General features: G+C 43.0%; 1 protein-coding gene across 2 annotated transcripts in view; it reads right to left on the bottom strand.

Annotated features, from left to right (window-relative positions):
* arfgap2 (ADP-ribosylation factor GTPase activating protein 2) overlaps nucleotides 1-18,840 on the bottom strand; it is a 31,819-nt gene extending 12,979 nt beyond the window's left edge. Inside the window, exons 1-13 of one of the 2 annotated variants that reach the window (XM_071400622.1) lie at nucleotides 18,677-18,828; nucleotides 16,206-16,324; nucleotides 16,001-16,073; nucleotides 15,746-15,877; nucleotides 14,387-14,470; nucleotides 14,145-14,250; nucleotides 13,963-14,025; nucleotides 13,564-13,608; nucleotides 10,647-10,699; nucleotides 10,194-10,330; nucleotides 9,647-9,778; nucleotides 8,209-8,337; nucleotides 7,163-7,439 (exon numbers count right to left, since the gene is read on the bottom strand). In XM_071400622.1, coding sequence (XP_071256723.1) covers nucleotides 7,163-7,439; nucleotides 8,209-8,337; nucleotides 9,647-9,778; nucleotides 10,194-10,330; nucleotides 10,647-10,699; nucleotides 13,564-13,608; nucleotides 13,963-14,025; nucleotides 14,145-14,250; nucleotides 14,387-14,470; nucleotides 15,746-15,877; nucleotides 16,001-16,073; nucleotides 16,206-16,324; nucleotides 18,677-18,748 — 1,422 coding nt within the window. In that variant the 5' untranslated portion in view covers nucleotides 18,749-18,828. Of the gene's footprint in view, nucleotides 1-7,162; nucleotides 7,440-8,208; nucleotides 8,338-9,646; nucleotides 9,779-10,193; nucleotides 10,331-10,646; nucleotides 10,700-13,563; nucleotides 13,609-13,962; nucleotides 14,026-14,144; nucleotides 14,251-14,386; nucleotides 14,471-15,745; nucleotides 15,878-16,000; nucleotides 16,074-16,205; nucleotides 16,325-18,676 lie in introns of both variants that reach the window. The other variant, XM_071400623.1, reaches the window with a different exon arrangement.
* Nucleotides 18,841-21,471: the final 2,631 nt, after the last annotated feature.

The following is a 21,471-nucleotide window of genomic DNA, read 5'->3' as shown; positions in this document are numbered from 1 at the left end:
TCAACACCATCTCATTAGACTAGTCAACACCATCTCATTAGACTAGACAACACCATCTCATTAGACTAGACAACACCATCTCATTAGACTAGTCAACACCATCTCATTAGACTAGTCAACACCATCTCATTAGACTAGTCAACACCATCTCATTAGACTAGTCAACACCATCTCATTAGACTAGTCAACACCATCTCATTAGACTAGTCAACACCATCTCATTAGACTAGACAACACCATCTCATTAGACTAGACAACACCATCTCATTAGACTAGACAACACCATCTCATTAGACTAGACAACACCATCTCATTAGACTAGTCAACACCATCTCATTAGACTAGTCAACACCATCTCATTAGACTAGTCAACACCATCTCATTAGACTAGTCAACACCATCTCATTAGACTAGTCAACACCATCTCATTAGACTAGTCAACACCATCTCATTAGACTAGTCAACACCATCTCATTAGACTAGTCAACACCATCTCATTAGACTAGACAACACCATCTCATTAGACTAGTCAACACCATCTCATTAGACTAGTCAACACCATCTCATTAGACTAGTCAACACCATCTCATTAGACTAGTCAACACCATCTCATTAGACTAGTCAACACCATCATTAGACTAGTCAACACCATCTCATTAGACTAGTCAACACCATCTCATTAGACTAGTCAACACCATCTCATTAGACTAGTCAACACCATCTCATTAGACTAGTCAACACCATCTCATTAGACTAGACAACACCATCTCATTAGACTAGTCAACACCATCTCATTAGACTAGTCAACACCATCTCATTAGACTAGACAACACCATCTCATTAGACTAGTCAACACCATCTCATTAGACTAGTCAACACCATCTCATTAGACTAGTCAACACCATCTCATTAGACTAGTCAACACCATCTCATTAGACTAGTCAACACCATCATTAGACTAGTCAACACCATCTCATTAGACTAGTCAACACCATCTCATTAGACTAGTCAACACCATCTCATTAGACTAGTCAACACCATCTCATTAGACTAGTCAACACCATCTCATTAGACTAGACAACACCATCTCATTAGACTAGACAACACCATCTCATTAGACTAGACAACACCATCTCATTAGACTAGACAACACCATCTCATTAGACTAGTCAACACCATCTCATTAGACTAGTCAACACCATCTCATTAGACTAGTCAACACCATCTCATTAGACTAGACAACACCATCTCATTAGACTAGTCAACACCATCATTAGACTAGTCAACACCATCTCATTAGACTAGTCAACACCATCTCATTAGACTAGTCAACACCATCTCATTAGACTAGTCAACACCATCTCATTAGACTAGTCAACACCATCTCATTAGACTAGACAACACCATCTCATTAGACTAGTCAACACCATCTCATTAGACTAGTCAACACCATCTCATTAGACTAGTCAACACCATCTCATTAGACTAGTCAACACCATCATTAGACTAGTCAACACCATCTCATTAGACTAGTCAACACCATCTCATTAGACTAGTCAACACCATCTCATTAGACTAGTCAACACCATCTCATTAGACTAGACAACACCATCTCATTAGACTAGTCAACACCATCTCATTAGACTAGTCAACACCATCTCATTAGACTAGACAACACCATCTCATTAGACTAGTCAACACCATCTCATTAGACTAGTCAACACCATCTCATTAGACTAGTCAACACCATCTCATTAGACTAGTCAACACCATCTCATTAGACTAGTCAACACCATCTCATTAGACTAGACAACACCATCTCATTAGACTAGTCAACACCATCACATTAGACTAGACAACACCATCTCATTAGACTAGACAACACCATCTCATTAGACTAGACAACACCATCTCATTAGACTAGACAACACCATCGCATTAGACTAGACAACACCATCTCATTAGACTAGACAACACCATCTCATTAGACTAGTCAACACCATCTCATTAGACAACACCATCTCATTAGACTAGACAACACCATCTCATTAGACTAGACAACACCATCTCATTAGACTAGACAACACCATCTCATTAGACTAGACAACACCATCTCATTAGACTAGTCAACACCATCTCATTAGACAACACCATCTCATTAGACTAGACAACACCATCTCATTAGACTAGTCAACACCAACAACACCATCTCATTAGACTAGACAACACCAACAACACCATCTCATTAGACTAGTCAACACCATCTCATTAGACTAGTCAACACCATCTCATTAGACTAGACAACACCATCTCATTAGACTAGACAACACCATCTCATTAGACTAGACAACACCATCTCATTAGACTAGTCAACACCATCTCATTAGACTAGACAACACCATCTCATTAGACTAGACAACACCATCTCATTAGACTAGACAACACCATCTCATTAGACTAGTCAACACCATCTCATTAGACTAGTCAACACCATCTCATTAGACTAGTCAACACCATCATTAGACTAGTCAACACCATCTCATTAGACTAGTCAACACCATCTCATTAGACTAGACAACACCATCTCATTAGACTAGTCAACACCATCTCATTAGACTAGACAACACCATCTCATTAGACTAGACAACACCATCTCATTAGACTAGACAACACCATCTCATTAGACTAGTCAACACCATCTCATTAGACTAGACAACACCATCTCATTAGACTAGTCAACACCATCTCATTAGACTAGACAACACCATCTCATTAGACTAGTCAACACCATCTCATTAGACTAGACAACACCATCTCATTAGACTAGACAACACCATCTCATTAGACTAGACAACACCATCTCATTAGACTAGTCAACACCATCTCATTAGACTAGACAACACCATCTCATTAGACTAGACAACACCATCTCATTAGACTAGACAACACCATCTCATTAGACTAGTCAACACCATCTCATTAGACTAGTCAACACCATCTCATTAGACTAGTCAACACCATCTCATTAGACTAGTCAACACCATCTCATTAGACTAGACAACACCATCGCATTAGACTAGACAACACCATCGCATTAGACAACACCATCTCATTAGACAACACCATCTCATTAGACTAGACAACACCATCTCATTAGACTAGACAACACCATCTCATTAGACTAGACAACACCATCTCATTAGACTAGTCAACACCATCTCATTAGACTAGACAACACCAACAACACCATCTCATTAGACTAGACAACACCATCTCATTAGACAACACCATCTCATTAGACTAGACAACACCATCTCATTAGACTAGACAACACCATCTCATTAGACTAGTCAACACCATCTCATTAGACTAGACAACACCAACAACACCATCTCATTAGACTAGACAACACCATCTCATTAGACAACACCATCTCATTAGACTAGACAACACCATCTCATTGACTAGACAACACCATCTCATTAGACTAGACAACACCATCTCATTAGACTAGTCAACACCATCTCATTAGACTAGTCAACACCAACAACACCATCTCATTAGACTAGACAACACCATCTCATTAGACAACACCATCTCATTAGACTAGACAACACCATCTCATTAGACTAGACAACACCATCTCATTAGACTAGTCAACACCATCTCATTAGACTAGACAACACCAACAACACCATCTCATTAGACTAGACAACACCATCTCATTAGACTAGTCAACACCATCTCATTAGACTAGTCAACACCATCTCATTAGACTAGACAACACCATCTCATTGACTAGACAACACCATCTCATTAGACTAGTCAACACCATCTCATTAGACTAGTCAACACCAACAACACCATCTCATTAGACTAGACAACACCATCTCATTAGTCAACACCATCTCATTAGACTAGACAACACCATCTCATTAGTCAACACCATCTCATTAGTCAACACCATCTCATTAGACTAGACAACACCATCTCATTAGTCAACACCATCTCATTAGTCAACACCATCTCATTAGTCAACACCATCTCATTAGTCAACACCATCTCATTAGTCAACACCATCTCATTAGACTAGACAACACCATCTCATTAGTCAACACCATCTCATTAGTCAACACCATCTCATTAGTCAACACCATCTCATTAGTCAACACCATCTCATTAGTCAACACCATCTCATTAGACTAGACAACACCATCTCATTAGACTAGTCAACACCATCTCATTAGTCAACACCATCTCATTAGACTAGTCAACACCATCTCATTAGACTAGTCAACACCATCTCATTAGACTAGACAACACCATCTCATTAGACTAGACAACACCATCTCATTAGACTAGACAACACCATCTCATTAGACTAGACAACACCATCTCATTAGACTAGACAACACCATCTCATTAGACTAGACAACACCATCTCATTAGACTAGACAACACCATCTCATTAGACTAGACAACACCAACAACACCATCTCATTAGTCAACACCATCTCATTAGACTAGACAACACCATCTCATTAGACTAGTCAACACCATCTCATTAGTCAACACCATCTCATTAGACTAGACAACACCATCTCATTAGACTAGTCAACACCATCTCATTAGTCAACACCATCTCATTAGACTAGACAACACCAACAACACCATCTCATTAGTCAACACCATCTCATTAGACTAGACAACACCATCTCATTAGACTAGTCAACACCATCTCATTAGTCAACACCATCTCATTAGACTAGACAACACCATCTCATTAGACTAGTCAACACCATCTCATTAGACTAGACAACACCATCTCATTAGACTAGACAACACCATCTCATTAGACTAGACAACACCAACAACACCATCTCATTAGACAACACCATCTCATTAGACTAGTCAACACCATCTCATTAGACAACACCATCTCATTAGACTAGTCAACACCAACAACACCATCTCATCTTAAAGTAGAATGAAACAGGCATTCTATTGTTGCTCTATTATAGTGGCCACTATAGTAGACATCGTTCAAGTGCACAAGGCTACATGTGTGCAAAAATAACATTCACTGAGTAAAAAATATTATATATATATTCACACACAAGTGTTACTGTCAAGTTCAACACAACTAAGCAATATCTGTGGGCTACACATTATTGTATTGTACACTATCTGCCTGTGGACATCTGTTCTACAATGTTCCAGCAGAGCAGGATACCCTTTGTTGGCATGATTGATCTCTTTCAGGCAGAGAGTACACCTGGCCTACCCCTTTTAAATCAACAGTATTGACAAAGAGGGAAAGTGTGTAGTGTTTGTCATGGCAATTTCCTGTATTACCAAATGATAAGAGAGCAAACCACACACCAGCCAGAGTTATACTTAAACTTCACCTTTAATAATAATTAAGCTTTTGCAATAGCATTTGACTTTCAACATTTCAGTATCTCTAATGAAAAGTTGAGTGGCCAACATAATGGCAACTGAGATCTTTTATAGCAAAGATCCACCCCCTAGTCGACATGACAAACCACAGATAATAGGAACTGCTTCACAAAGAAAGACTTTTACTTGAGAGAGTATCCCATAGCTAGACAGCATTCGCTATAAATTATCGTTCAGTTTGGTCTCCTAAACAAGGTTCTAATCTCATTCTTGGTACTTCACAGAGTACCAAAACATTACCTCATCCAATGGCATATATCAATTATAGATACTCCCATCTCAAATACACCCAAACCTGGACAAACTCACTGAAGACAGTGAGCCTCTTAGGTCATATACTAGGTCAAGATAAGGGCAACCTCAGAGGGGACATACAATGGTTCCAGACACTGCCATACTCCTTCCCCCAATGCGAAAAGGAGGGAGTGACTGGCGTACAGACATTGTATGAGATAACTAACTGGTTCCCCATTAATCACACCATCCCTTCACATGGTTTAGGAATAGTTACAGACACATTCATAAGAAAACAACGTTCCATTCTGTCCTCCTCCCCTTCTGATATTCTACATAGCACCACATGGATTAACAGATACATTGACATATGAAAACAAGCCTGACCTCTCCCCTCTCTGGGCCCCAAGTGACTAAGCCCTAGCTGAGAAGTGATAACTGCAACTGCCAACCCTATAGTCCAAAGGGAACCAAGTATCTCACAAGCATATGATGAAAATCACATCTTATCTATGTTACCCATCTAATTCTGATTCATCCCCAACATGTTCCTTTCACCTCTATAGTGGCATCCAGCTTAAGCCAGACCCAAGTCCAGCTACACTTGATCCCTGAATCCACTTGTTTAACAAGCAATGCCTCATTTTCACCAAATTCTCTCATTCTGAAAATTAATACTATAGCGAATTGGTTAGGTTACTAATGTTAGCTCATCTGATGTTGTAACGTCAGCTAGCTAACGTTAGCTGTCTGACTTTAATAGCCAGCTAATTTTCATATACTCAATTATTTGATCAGTTAAGTTGGCTAATGTTGCTCAACATTTCTCTGGCTGGCTGGCTAGCTAACGGAGAATTCAATCAAGCTAGCAAGATAACGTTACTTAGCAATGCTAACAATACTTGTTCCACCACATTTTCTCCCTCACCTCAAACAATCCAAATGCCAGTTGTTTTTTGGTTACAGCTCATGAGGGCGCTGATGATGTAACCAGCAAATTGGTTGTCTCTTGTCTCTTCAGTCACGTGCTGCATTCTGTTGTTATGTGAACGATTGGCTGAGTCTTGGAGACAGCCAGTATTGCTCCAAACGCTCATCACTCGTTCGCTTACAGCCAGTAGTGTGATCCAAAGCCAAGGCACCCCCAAACTTCTCTCATCAGATCTACACGAATCACATAGGTCACCTATTTCTGATTCAAAACGGAGAATTTTGCCGAAAGGTGACTAGTTTGCATCCCTGCATACTAGACTAGTCAACATCATACCAGACTAGTCAACATCATACCAGACTAGTCAACATCATACCAGACTAGTCAACATCATACTAGTCAACACAATATTAGACAACACCATACTAGACCAGAGCAGCGGTTGTCTTATTAAATGCGGCCTGCCTTGCTCTAGAGGTTTCCGTTCAGTTGACAGGTGGCTTGGTATTTGTTGGTAATACAGCGGTGTAACTTTACCTCGCCGTAGTTCTCGCGGCCGAAGAACATGTCGGAAGAGATGGCCTTGGCGTTGGCAAACTTCTGCCGGGCCTCGCTCGACTCGGACACGGGCGCCGCCGCCTCCGCCTTCCGCCGACTGGGCCGTTCTCCGATTGGCTGGATGCTGGATATGGTCACCTCCTCTTTAGGCTCCTCCTTCTCCAGGGCCCAGGAGGAGGTGAAGGAGGCCACGCCCCCATCAGAGTCCCACCGCGAGCCGAAGCCGTCGCCCGCCGTGAACGGGTTGTCCTTGTACCTGTCCCGACAACACACACACAGAGGCAGGGACAATGGTGGTCAGGTAGGGATACACAAGGATACATTCATAATGGATTAGATCTGAGGAAACAGAGGTAGATGAAGGGATATATTACCCATAGACCCAAGGCTCTACCCCTAACCCATAGACCCAAGGCTCTACCCCTAACCCATAGACCCAAGGCTCTACCCCTAACCCATAGACCCAAGGCTCTACCCCTAACCCATAGACCCAAGGCTCTACCCCTAACCCATAGGCCCAAGGCTCTACCCCTAACCCATAGGCCCAAGGCTCTACTCCTAACCCATAGGCCCAAGGCTCTACCCCTAACCCATAGACCCAAGGCTCTACACCTAACCCATAGACCCAAGGCTCTACACCTAACCCATAGACCCAAGGCTCTACACCTAACCCATAGACCCAAGGCTCTACCCCTAACCCATAGACCCAAGGCTCTACCCCCTAACCCATAGACCCAAGGCTCTACCCCTAACCCATAGACCCAAGACTCTTAGATAATTATGAAATGATTGGATTGGTGTCTTAGCAAGATGAAGACAAGTATATCAAGCCTATCTGAAGGCAAGTTGGACCCATTACCATATTGTTAATACCAATCCAATCCTTTCAGCTGTATACAACAACCCCAGTGCCTGGGAGGTAGCTAGCTTGGGGTTGGAAGTCCATTTGGAATTGGACAGAAACCCATTTTTCCACTACTACTCTTAGGGAGAAGACATTCTGATCTGTTTGGGGTGTGACGTACTTAGGGGGTCCGGAGGAGAAGCCCGGCTCATCCAACATGTCCAGTTTGGAGCGAGGCGAGGACTTGGCCCCTAAGGGCGTCTCCTGCTCAATCACCTGCATCTCTGACATCACTGAGTGAGATATGGTGCTGGAATACACAGAATAACCACACACTTAAGTCATGTCCACACACAATAAATGTACCGCAACACAATCTACACACACACAGAGACCGTAAACACACAAACACCACTGAAGTTAAAACCACACTCTGTAACATGGCATCCCATCAAAGAGTCGGACACCAACCAAAAGCATAAATAATTAAAGGGATACTTCGGGATTTTGGCAATTAGGACCTTTATCAACTTCCCCAGAGTCAGATCAACTCCTTTATCTACTTCCCCAGGGTCAGATCAACTCCTTTATCTACTTCCCCAGAGTCAGATCAACTCCTTTATCAACTTCCCCAGAGTCAGATCAACTCCTTTATCTACTTCCCCAGAGTCAGATCAACTCCTTTATCTACTTCCCCAGAGTCAGATCAACTCCTTTATCAACTTCCCCAGAGTCAGATCAACTCCTTTATCTACTTCCCCAGAGTCAGATCAACTCCTTTATCTACTTCCCCAGAGTCAGATCAACTCCTTTATCTACTTCCCCAGAGTCAGATCAACTCCTTTATCTACTTCCCCAGAGTCAGATCAACTCCTTTACCTACTTCCCCAGAGTCAGATCAACTCCTTTATCTACTTCCCCAGAGTCAGATCAACTCCTTTATCTACTTCCCCAGGGTCAGATCAACTCCTTTATCTACTTCCCCAGAGTCAGATCAACTCCTTTATCTACTTCCCCAGGGTCAGATCAACTCCTTTATCTACTTCCCCAGGGTCAGATCAACTCCTTTATCTACTTCCCCAGAGTCAGATCAACTCCTTTATCTACTTCCCCAGGGTCAGATCAACTCCTTTATCTACTTCCCCAGGGTCAGATCAACTCCTTTATCTACTTCCCCAGGGTCAGATCGACTCCTAGATACCATTTTTATGTCTCTGCGTGCAGTTTGAGTTGCTAACTAGGTTGCTAACTAGCCCTTGCGCAATTTCTTACTAGCATTAGCATAATGACTGGAAGTCAATGGTATCGGCAGATGCCCATAAACTCCCAGTCATTGTGCTAACGAAAGTTAGCATTGGCTCACAAAACTCTAACTTCCTTCAAACTTGACACGGACTATAAAAATGGTATCCACGAGTCCATCTGACTCTGGGGAAGTAGATAAAGGGCCTCATTGCCAAAATCCCAAAGTATCGTTTAAACAGGAATACTACAGCCTAAATTAGCACATGCAAACAGGCAGCACTCATGTGCTATTTGTAGTGCTCAAGGAACGCTTATTCCATGAGAAACATTACTGTTGTTTGAGAACATGGTTTGAACACTGATAACTTGATTACCTGCGACTGCCGAAGCCCATGCCCAGTCTCTCAGCCTGCTCTCTCTTCTTACCCTCCATGTTCTGCATCTTCTTGTTGTCCATCTTCCTGTCAATCTCCAGCTCCTTGTAGGCCAGGCGCATGGAGGCCACACTGCAAAAAGAGACACATTTGTCAATTGTTCTACATTCATTTGCAACAATTTTGCCCGCTTGGAATTTGAGGAAACTCTCCTCCCGACCATGTCGTTCTCCTCATAAAATGATTACCAACATTACCCTTTTTGTCCCCCCCACGGTTATGGTCCATAATTGTCGGTTACACGATAATAGGATTATTGTGCCAGCGGATGTCACTACTTCCTGTCCTCAAGGATCCCCTCTATTCACTTCCTGTACGCAGAAGTAGGCTCCATATTTCGCAGCATGATATATACAACCACTGAACAGTCTGACCATGAGAAGACAGCAAATATTAATTTAGTGTAAACACTAAAACAGCAGGGAGAGCAGAATGTGGGGCGGAGGTGTTTCCATGCTCTCTGACTGTCAAACTGTGGTTCACTCACATGGACTCCTCTGCCTGTTTCTTAGCATCAGCTGCTTGTTCCTCTCTCAGCTTCTCAGCTACCTGGGCCTGTTTCTCCACCTCCGAGAAGCTCTTACTGCTCACCTTCTGGGCCCCCAGGCCCTTCTTAGCACCCAGCTGGAGGGAGAGGAGCACAGACGAGATGGTTACACACAGCTGGGGACAGAGGAAATGACTGCCCCCATGTGGACAAGTGGTAGTATTACATTCATGGTTTGATCAACGCACTCTTGATTCATTAGCCAGGTTTGGTGGTTCTGATTTGGGACATTTGTTTTTCTGGTCAACGTGACTTATCCAGGAACAACACCGAGCCCTAACTACATGCCATATCTAGGGCTCCACGTGTTTCCTAGTCAGGTCACGTGACCAGCCTAAACCCTGCACCTCACGCGGAGCCCCCTGTCTGAGTGCTGAAGGGGGTGTAACTTACCCCTTTCTTAGTAGTGCTGGGCTTCTTTTTCCCAATGATGGATTGCTTCACATCTGTAACACAAAGCTCATCATTAGAACACTGGTGGACAGCGACAGGCCAGGGACTCCCGAGATGTAATCGCTCTGCAGAACTTTGAAAAAAGGAATGCAAGTTGCGCACACACACACCAATGTTAACCCCTACAAATGCATAGGCGTGCCCCCATACATGTGAACGCACAAACCGTTGTACGTTTCCCCTCTGTTTTAAACAGGTGCAAACATTCAGTACCCTTAGCAGACGCTACGCAAAGAACTTGTCAACACACTCGGATGAGAAATAGCGTTCCAACAGTCCTTTTATCCAGTCAGAGCAGTTTCAAGACATGTGCTACAGTCAGCAGTGTTATATCACTGCAGCTGAAGGACAGCACCAGTGTCATACACCTGACAGAAATAGGTTCATTTGTTTACGTTATTCTAAAGTTACGGGACAGACAGTTCCTATAATAAGTATTCACCCCATTGGACTTTCACATTTTGATACGAAGTAGAACTGAAATGATAAGCACCAAATCATTGATCCGTACCAAATACTCCATGTCAAACTAAAAATCAAATTATATAAAATGTTCACAAATTAAGAAAAATGTATAACTCAAATATCTTGATTGTTGAGCAGAAAACATTTGTGTAGCAAATCACACAATAAGTTGCATGGCCTCAGTGTGTGAAATAATAGTGGTCAACGTGATTTGAATGACCCTTTCTTGGTACCCCAAACATACAACCTCTGTGAGGTCAGACACATTTCAGTTGAATACATTCAGTTGTACAACTGACTAGGTATCCACCCTTTCCCTCAGTGAAGTAGTGCATTTCAAGCAGCGATTCAACCAACGGGAGCTTTTCAAATGCCTCATAAAGAAGGGCAGCGATTGGTAGATGGGTAGAAAAAAGAAGCAGGCACTGAATATCCCTTTAAGCTTGATCAAGTTATTACAAAGATACAGACGTCCTTTCTAACTGAGCTGCCGGATGGGAAGGGAACCGTGCAGTGATGTCATCATGAGTCCTACTGTGACTTTAAAACAGCTTCAGGGTTTAACGGCTGTGAAGGGACAAAACTAAGGATGGCTCAACCACATTGTAGTCACTCCACAATACTGATCTACTAAGGATGGCTCAACCACATTGTAGTCACTCCCCAATACTGATCTACTAAGGATGGCTCAACCACATTGTAGTCACTCCACAATACTGATCTACTAAGGATGGCTCAACCACATTGTAGTCACTCCACAATACTGATCTACTAAGGATGGCTCAAACACATTGTAGTCACTCCACAATACTGATCTACTAAGGATGGCTCAAACACATTGTAGTCACTCCACAATACTGATCTACTAAGGATGGCTCAACCACATTGTAGTCACTCCACAATACTGATCTACTAAGGATGGCTCAACCACATTGTAGTCACTCCACAATACTGATCTACTAAGGATGGCTCAACCACATTGTAGTCACTCCACAATACTGATCTACTAAGGATGGCTCAACCACATTGTAGTCACTCCACAATACTGATCTACTAAGGATGGCTCAACCACATTGTAGTCACTCCACAATACTGATCTCCTAAGGATGGCTCAACCACATTGTAGTCACTCCACAATGCTGATCTACTAAGGATGGCTCAACCACATTGTAGTAACTCCACAATACTGATCTAAATGACAGTCAAAAGAAGGAAGTCTGTACAGAATTGTATCCCTCACTTTGACATGAGACTATTTTGTGTAGATCAGTGATGTATTTAAATGTATTTATTTTTCATTTTAATCCCAATTTCTAATACAATACAACATGAAGTTCAACGGGAGTGAAAACTTATGAATGACACTGAGTCTGCTAGGTCTGTGACCGAGGCTACGTGTTGAATGAAAGGCACTGAGTCTGCTAGGTCTGTGACCGAGGCTACGTGTTGAATGAAAGGCACTGAGTCTGCTAGGTCTGTGACCGAGGCTACGTGTTGAATGAAAGGCACTGAGTCTGCTAGGTCTGTGACCGAGGCTACATGTTGAATGAAAGACACTGAGTCTGCTAGGTCTGTGACCGAGGCTACGTGTTGAATGAAAGGCACTGTAAGCCTGCTAGGTCTGTGACCGAGGCTACGTGTTCAATGAAAGGCACTGAGTCTGCTAGGTCTGTGACCGAGGCTACATGTTGAATGAAAGGCACTGAGTCTGCTAGGTCTGTGACCGAGGCTACGTGTTGAATGAAAGACACTGTAAGCCTGCTAGGTCTGTGACCGAGGCTACGTGTTCAATGAAAGGCACTGAGTCTGCTAGGTCTGTGACCGAGGCTACGTGTTGAATGAAAGGCACTGTAAGCCTGCTAGGTCTGTGACCGAGGCTACGTGTTCAATGAAAGGCACTGAGTCTGCTAGGTCTGTGACCGAGGCTACATGTTGAATGAAAGGCACTGAGTCTGCTAGGTCTGTGACCGAGGCTACGTGTTGAATGAAAGGCACTGAGTCTGCTAGGTCTGTGACCGAGGCTACGTGTTGAATGACAGACACTGAGTCTGCTAGGTCTGTGACCGAGGCTACGTGTTGAATGAAAGCCACTGAGTCTGCTAGGTCTGTGACCGAGGCTACATGTTGAATGAAAGCCACTGAGTCTGCTAGGTCTGTGACCGAGGCTACATGTTGAATAGGGGTTGTCTGACTGTTGTATTAATGTTAGGAGACTGGAAGAAGGAAGAAAGCCTTGGCAGTCACACATTTTACTTAGAGCTGGGAGTGAGGGGCTTAAGCTTGCGTGTCACAATCAGGTGAGGTGTCAGTCAAGCACAGAACCAACCATGCTTCCTGAAAATCTGGCCAGCCAATGGGCTAACGGCAGCTTTTAAAAAGGCGTTCCAATCACCTTTGGGTAGCTGTGGTTGATCTGACGACAAACGCATGGAGTCCTCTACGGACAAAGCAGACACAGGTGTTACTGAGGGCTCCATGGTCATATGGACAACCTCCAGTGACTGTATTACAGGGTGGGCTATGTATGGGAGGGCTAGGGACAATTTGGTGCCTGGTCCAAATGTCTAAATAAGGGGGGGGGGGGTCTCCAATTCTGGGAAGAGCCAACAAGAGCAGCCTTGCCAGAATATCAGGGGGTGGGGTTACTGTGGATGTTGAGGTCTGGAAATGGCTGTGACCATCACCTATTCCGTGTTTTTAAGGTCAGCAAAGATCCTTGAGAGGTGAGGGGAGGAGCTGTTGTCATGTGAAAGGAGGCAGCGGAGGAACAGGATGTTGCCTGATGACTTACCTATAGTGACTTTGGGAGATTGCTCAGTGCTCAGTCCCTCAATGCTTGGTCCTTCCTCCAGCTCTGAGAATGTCAAATACAATCACAGATCAACTGTCTAATTCAACCTCAGAAACATATGGGAAAGCTCCAGACGACAGGATAGGAGAGGAGAGGGGGGACTGTGTGTGTGTGAGACTCACGAGTGCTGGCGGTGTGGGGGGCTTTGGGTGTGTCCTCCAATAGTTGAGTGAGGGTTCCATTGTGTTCCGTCAGGGAAGGAGCCGTCACGTCCCAGCTGTTTGAAGGCTGCAAATACACCAATTCAGTCACATTAACACAACACGTACACACAGAACCAACACTACTGCACACACAGAATGAACACAGAAGCACAAAACACTTGTGTGATTGGTGTGATTTGAACAATAGACCTCAAGCCTACCTGAGTATGCTCAGCAAAGAAGTCTGTCTGTCTCTTCTCTGGGGCTGCAGGCTGGCTGCTCACACTGGATGGGTCAATCCACAGCTGAAAGAGAAAGAGGAAGGGTTTACAGATGCCATTCACAAAGCCGACAGGGTTTACGGACGCCATTCACAAAGCCAACTGACATTTACTCCTGAGGTTGCTGACCTGCTGCACCCTCGACAACCACTGTGATTATTATTTGACCCTGCAGATCAAATATGAACGTTTTAACATCTTGAAGAACGATCTGGCCTTAATGGCCATGTACTCTTATAATCTCCACCTGGCACAGCCATAAGAGGACTGGCCTCCCCCCAGAGCCTGGTTCCTCTCTAGGTTTCTTCCAAGGTTCCTGCCTTTCTAGGGAGTTTGTCCTAGCCACTGTGCTTCTATATCTGCATTGCTTGCTGTTTGGGGTTTTATGCTGGGTTTCTGAAGAAGCTCCTTGTGACATCAGCTTCTGTAAGGGCTTTATAAATACATGTGATTTAGATGGCCCAGAGCCAAATCAACCCTGGCCTCTATAGATATAGACATCATAAGTCTATACCCACTAGATTTGGGAAAGGAATATGTTGGTCATAGGGACCGTATTGATTTCCCATTTTAAATATAGCTCAGCTCTATCACACCTGCTTAAACCGTTTGGCCCAAACTGAAGACCATAGTTGATGATTTGAAACTAGTGAGTTAAAATATGAAACACCTCTACACACTCACAGCACATTCAAATCTGAATTGGTATCTGCAAAAGCCTTGTGAGGACCTGGAAGTGCATCTGCACCAATGAGAACAGATATGGTGTTTGTGGGTAATTATGTATCGTGTGGTCTATCCACAAGACATGAATTAATGCTGCTGGTGACATCACACGTGGAGTTTGCCCACTCGCTGGTGACTCAACAGGCCAATGTGTAGCTGATATGGGTGGCTGTGAGAGGGACGAGAGAGGGGGAGTTCGTAGCCTTCTCAGTGGAGGAATAATATCACAGTAGGAATATATAGACCTATATAGATAACCATAAGACATAATAATAATATATAGATCTATATAGATAACCATAAGACATAATAATATATAGACCTATATAGATAACCATAATTTATAATAATAATATCAGTAGGAATTTAAACAACTCAATAAACATGGTGTAATTCCAAAAGCTCAATGATCAGTGGTATAGTGGTTACAACCACAACTTGGGAGTAGGGATATATCACCGTGAGCCTGGTTTAAAATGCTGGGTTAAGGGCGAGTTGTTACATGCATACATGCTACATAAGGTATGGTACGTTTGGGTGACCGTTGAAGCTGCGCTCACAGCCCACACTCACGTCAGACCCATATTTAGACAGCGCCGTGTTGGCTTGCTGTCGGATCTTCTCTCGGTACATCTGTGCCGCGCGGCTGTTGTACTTGGCGGTCGTGTCATTGGTGGAGCAGCCATGCTGGCGGAAGAAGGCCGTCTTCACCAGGAGGACACAGACAAGAGGGGGAGAGAGTCAGATCCACAGCAGGTCCTGTTTAAAGTTGTGTGTTGTTCCAACGTCTATATATATATATAGTGGAATGTTATCGTGTTGACGTACCGCGTTGGCGTTTCCTCCGACCTGCATACATCTCAGCTGAAACCAGCTCCAGTTAGAGTCGAGCTCAGTGGATCTGAGATGAGGAACAAAACAACATGGGGATTTTGTCGCGTCATGACGTGTGTGTGTGTGTGTGTGTGTGTGTGTGCGTGTGCGTGCGCGTGTTTTTGTGTGTGTGTGTGTGCGTGTGTGACAGACAGGGTACCTGATAAAGCTGAGGTGCACTCCTAGAGAGCGATGAATGCCAGAGCAGTCGATACACAGAAACACTCCATATGGTATACTGGCCCAGCTGGGGTTCTTGGCAGCACAGTCAAAGCACGCCTTGCACAGAAACACACAATACACTGCCTAGTTAGCTAGCTACATACCTACAGCAGACATGTCTGGATGTGGTCTTAAACAGGGAAGAGAACAAGCTGCATAGTGACAGACATGGGACACACTCATACATTAACCATAAAGCCCTGTTCATTGTCAATGACTAAACTCAAGGGTTATTTCCACAAGATCTCAGGTTCTACATATGATCGCAGCCTCAAGGATTAGATGTCCAATAGCTTTCCTGCTTTTTAAACTTGGCTTATCAGTGAACGCATAGCTAACATAAAAATGGCCGTGAGTTCATCTCAATAAGTAGTTATTTCTACCGCTGGGGAAGACCGACTGATAGTGCTCCATCATATTTAAATCAGCTGTTTTAATTAAGGAAGATTACACAGAAAATGAAGATATTTTAGACTATTGAGATGCAACCAATCAGAGGAAGAGGCGACGCGAGAGGGGAAACTGCAAAAAAAAATCTGTCTCCTCCATCAGGTGGCAATTTTCAACATAAAACTTGCCCACCAAGCAAGGCGTTGAGAGTCGAAGGTCAATGAGAGAGTTGAATTTGGTCAACAAAAGAATTTAATGGCTTATTTGCTACATGAGCCTTAATTGATCTAATAGACGTTTTATCATGCTTAAGTTGCTATGAGTGTACTGATATATGTAGGACATGTGAAATCTGGCACCTTTGAGTAAAAAAACACTTTATATCGGAGTTGTGCCTGGTTTAGTGCTATCCGGTACCCTTGAGACATCCCTAGCCTAAACCCTAACCCCTACCTTAACCTTTTTACATGTCAACCTCAATTAAATAACGTCAGAGTTGGGACGTCCCAATGATCCCAGATAGCAAGGACCATCATTCCTGTTGTTCACACGCGTATCTGCCCTCTCTCATTGGCTAGAATGGTCCCACCTGATCGCACCTCCTCACGACTGTATTTCCATTGACAGAGCGACCACTCGACCATCTGGTCAACATAATGCAGCGTTTCCCAAACTAGGGGTTGCTTGATTTGAAAAATGGGGTCACGAGAGAAACATCAAGGTAAACTGGCTTTGGCAGCCAGAACAGCTTCACTCATAGAACCAGGGTAATGTCTGTAACCTCTGGTAGCCGCTATATGTGAGTTGTAATAATCAATAATGGCAAGTTGAATGCCTGCTTCCTGGGCTTAAAGGAGATTCTCCATATCAACGTCATCCTGTAAGGTCCAATTCTGGTCCAGTCGACCCCTAGCCCAAGAATGTACTCTTAAGGAGTGTAGGCAAGCCTACCGTTAGTCCTTAAGGTCCAATAAGTGAACTTATATACGGAACAAAAATAAGATTTTACTGAGTTACCGTTCATATAAGGAAATCAGTCAATTTAAATAAATTCATTAGGCCCTAATCAATGTATTTCACGACTGGGCAGGGGTGCCGCGATACGGTTCTAGGAACATAATGCCCTTAAGTTCATATCACATCTGCAAAATATACACATACACCGTTTTAACCGGCTTCACAGATGCTGCCGAGAGTATTTTTCGGTTACAACACGTTTCTGGCGGCCTTCTTCCATTACACACTAATTGTGTTAGATTGCTAAATAGCACAGGTGGTCGCCTGAGTCTTCCATCAACACGCGCTGTAACATGGAGATATGGCCGTGTGGGGAGACGAATAGAAAAAGGTGTGTAGTACTTTACCTTTTAGAAAATTATTTCTCGCTGATATGAAAGATAGGTTCCTTATTTCCAAAACCGTAGCGCAAGTGATGCGTGTTCAAGTTCATACAGAGCGTCCGGGCTCTTAAAGTTCCACTGGGAAGAAGATAACATCAGTCGCAAAAGGTCGTTCTCGGCTATGGATGAGGCAACGTTAGTCGACCCCGGGAATTTAGCTTGGCACGTTAAGCTAGGCAACTTTGCATTTTGGTAATAGCTAATTAGCTGGACATCTGGATTGAAAGGAAAATAACCTACTGACTGGCTAGTTAGCTAACGTTTGCTAGGAGTCCAATTACGTTGGCTTTGGTGCTAACGTTAGACAATCTTTCAGACATTGGCCCCGGCCCTACTCATTCTGGCTCAAATAAACAAGTAACCAGACTGGTTAACTAGGTTAGAAAAGCACGGCGCGTTAACGATACATAGTATACATTGCCGATTTAGAAGAGCAAAGTTAGCCGCTCTGCTAGCCTAGTGAGCTAACGTCAGCTTCTTGCTGGCCGTCGTAAGGCCCAGGCAGAGACCAGCTTGCTACTGTAGACGGATGGACGTCATAATTTTTCTGGTCTACGTTCCACCTCCAATAACCGATCAATAAATTAGTGAATAGACAGTAAGCACTTATTCGTGTTACCTTGTTAGTTGGAATAGACCGTAGTCTTTTAAAAATGGTCAGAATTTCTGTCTTGTTCGGCTCCGCAGCCATCTTGCTACCTTTCTAGAGGTACGGGTGCCAGTGGGGATAAAAAATGCTGGGTTGTTCGCGAAGTTCGATCAGAGGTGATGCTGCGTTCATGTGCCCCTCGTAAAGTCGGAAACAAACAGTTTTGTAATAGCTTTGATTGTTTAAACTTTTTTTGTATGCCTATTTGTCTGGCAGCAGTTCTACACACTGGCGACGCATTTTGGCCAGTTTGGTGTACTCTAAAAAGAAAAGGTTCCTGGACTATCCTTAGGGGTTCTTCAAATTGAAACTGTAGGGGAATCCCTTTAAGTTATTTGAAGAACCCCTTTAATGGATTTAAAAAATATATGTTTTTATATAATTAGGCAAGTCAGTTAAGAACAATTCTTATTTACAATGACGGCCTACCCCATCCAAACCCTAACCCAGACGCCGCTGGGCCAATTGTGCGCCGCCCTCCAAATCATGGCCGGTTGTGATACAGCCTGGAATCGAACAGTGCCTGTGATGCAGTGCCTTAGACCGCTGTGCCCCTCGGGAGCCCCTCAAAGAACCTTTTGGGGTTAATTATTATCTACACCCCCCCTCCCCTGTTATTATTAATAATAAAATGCATAACAATAACAACAATAACAATATTTTAGTTGTCAGTGTTTATTATGATTTTAGTGGCAAAGCAGAATAAATAAAAAAATCTAAATATGAGGTAAACTCCCAGCAGAGCCAAGTCCAATGGCGTGTTGATGTTCACGTGTTGATGTTCTCTGTATCCATAGACAGAATGATTTTGCAGTACATGGTGATTGAACAGGTTTCCTGTTATATCCCAAAAAAGAGTAATTATACAGATGATAAAAAATAAAAAAACATCCACACGACACTTCATACCTTGATTTTTGTGGTGAATATTTATTTTTATTTTATTTAACTAGGCAAGTCATTTAAGAACAAATTCCTATGTTTTATTTTATTCTGCTTTGCCTCTAAAATCATAATAAACACTGACAACTAAAATATTATTGTTATTGTTATGCATTTTATTATTAAAATGGGGTGTAGTTAAAAAATTAACCCCAAAAGGTTCTTTGACTGCTTTGTTCAGGGGCAGAACGACAGATTGTTTTAACTTGTCAGCTCGGGGATTTGATCCAGCAACTTTTCGGTTACTGGCCCGAAGCTCTAACCACTTGCCGCATAATAATAATGGTTTTCATACACAAGGCTTGTCCATAATGTAGAGGCCTATTGACATACCTTGTCCATAATGTAGAGGCCTATTGACATACCTTGTCCATAATGTAGAGGCCTATTGACATACCTTGTCCATAATGTAGAGGCCTATTGACATACCTTGTCCATAATGTAGAGGCCTATTGACATACCTTGTCCATAATGTAGAGGCCTATTGACATACCTTGTCCATAATGTAGAGGCCTATTGACATACCTTGTCCATAATGTAGAGGCCTATTGACATACCTTGTCCATAATGTAGAGGCCTATTGACATACCTTGTCCATAATGTAGAGGCCTATTGACATACCTTGTCCATAATGTAGAGGCCTATTGACATACCTTGTCCATAATGTAGAGGCCTATTGACATACCTCGTCCATAATGTAGAGGCCTATGGAATATTCATTACCTTTGTATGTCTCTTCGTCTGTATACATACAGACACAAAAGTGAGCAATCCAGTCATCTGCACACAATACAGCTAGCCTTCAACATACTCTTATAGCCTACATATTCTTACCTCCTTGTTTATTGATATCCATTGAATTGTGTCCATTTTCTGTTTTAGAAAGAATTGCACAAATATGAAAAGGTAGATGGTATCATCAAAAAACAATATGAATTTAGATCATCTAAGGGTCAAGCATTTTGCCCTAAACTGAGGAGATCTTTACCTGCACCTCCTGTCCTTTCAAATTCAAATCCAAATGTTTCAGTTGGGCAGTTAGGTTCCTGCAAGAACCCCCACCAACTAAGGAGGTTCCTCGATGAACCCCACCTCCTATGGGGTTCTTGGAAGAACCTTTTGGGGGCCATTTTCAGTGCCAAGAACCCTAAGGTTCTCCAAAGAACTTTGAGGATCTTAGAAGAGCCCTTGTTGAACCCCTATTTTTTTCATGTTTTCAGTAGGAAGGCAACAGCTGAAACATTATAGACTACAAATTGAAATATCTTGGTAGGCTTAGAAGGGCCATTAGGTCAGGTTGCATTCTTTCAATTGTTCAACTTTCTGAAACCTTTTGCCTTGTTCACATGCTAGTCGGAAACTAGGAAACTCGAAAATGTCAAAGTTGCTGATTAGTTGAACGAGGCACGTGTATAACTACAACCAGTTAACAAGTAGGAAATGTTTCTTGTTCCGACTGGTAGTTGAACGCGGCATTTTGCTCGCAAGGTAGTGCGTTTAGTCCAACCGCATTTTCAATGTTGAAAAACATGTTGGGATTTCGATTAGACTGAACCAGTGTAAATCAGGTTATGGCCTGTCACTTCACCGGGCAAAAGCGGTGAGGAAGGTAAGCCCAGCTCAAATCGATTATCACCGGGCCATGTCAACAAAACAGCATGATAAATCATTCAGAAACATAACACATGTATTTTCTATACAATTTTACAATTTTCAAAGTAGTTTTCCTTGGGATAGGCCTATATAAGTTTTTATGAAGAGTAAACACTTTTGCATATGAAAACACTGAGTACTCCGCTCTTGGATTTAAAGCCGCTTTCACA

The sequence above is a fragment of the Salvelinus alpinus genome, chromosome 5, assembly GCF_045679555.1.
Source record: "Salvelinus alpinus chromosome 5, SLU_Salpinus.1, whole genome shotgun sequence".
NCBI lineage: Eukaryota > Metazoa > Chordata > Actinopteri > Salmoniformes > Salmonidae > Salvelinus > Salvelinus alpinus.
Note: the sequence above shows the minus strand (reverse complement) of the source record. Positions and strands in the feature narration are given on the sequence as shown.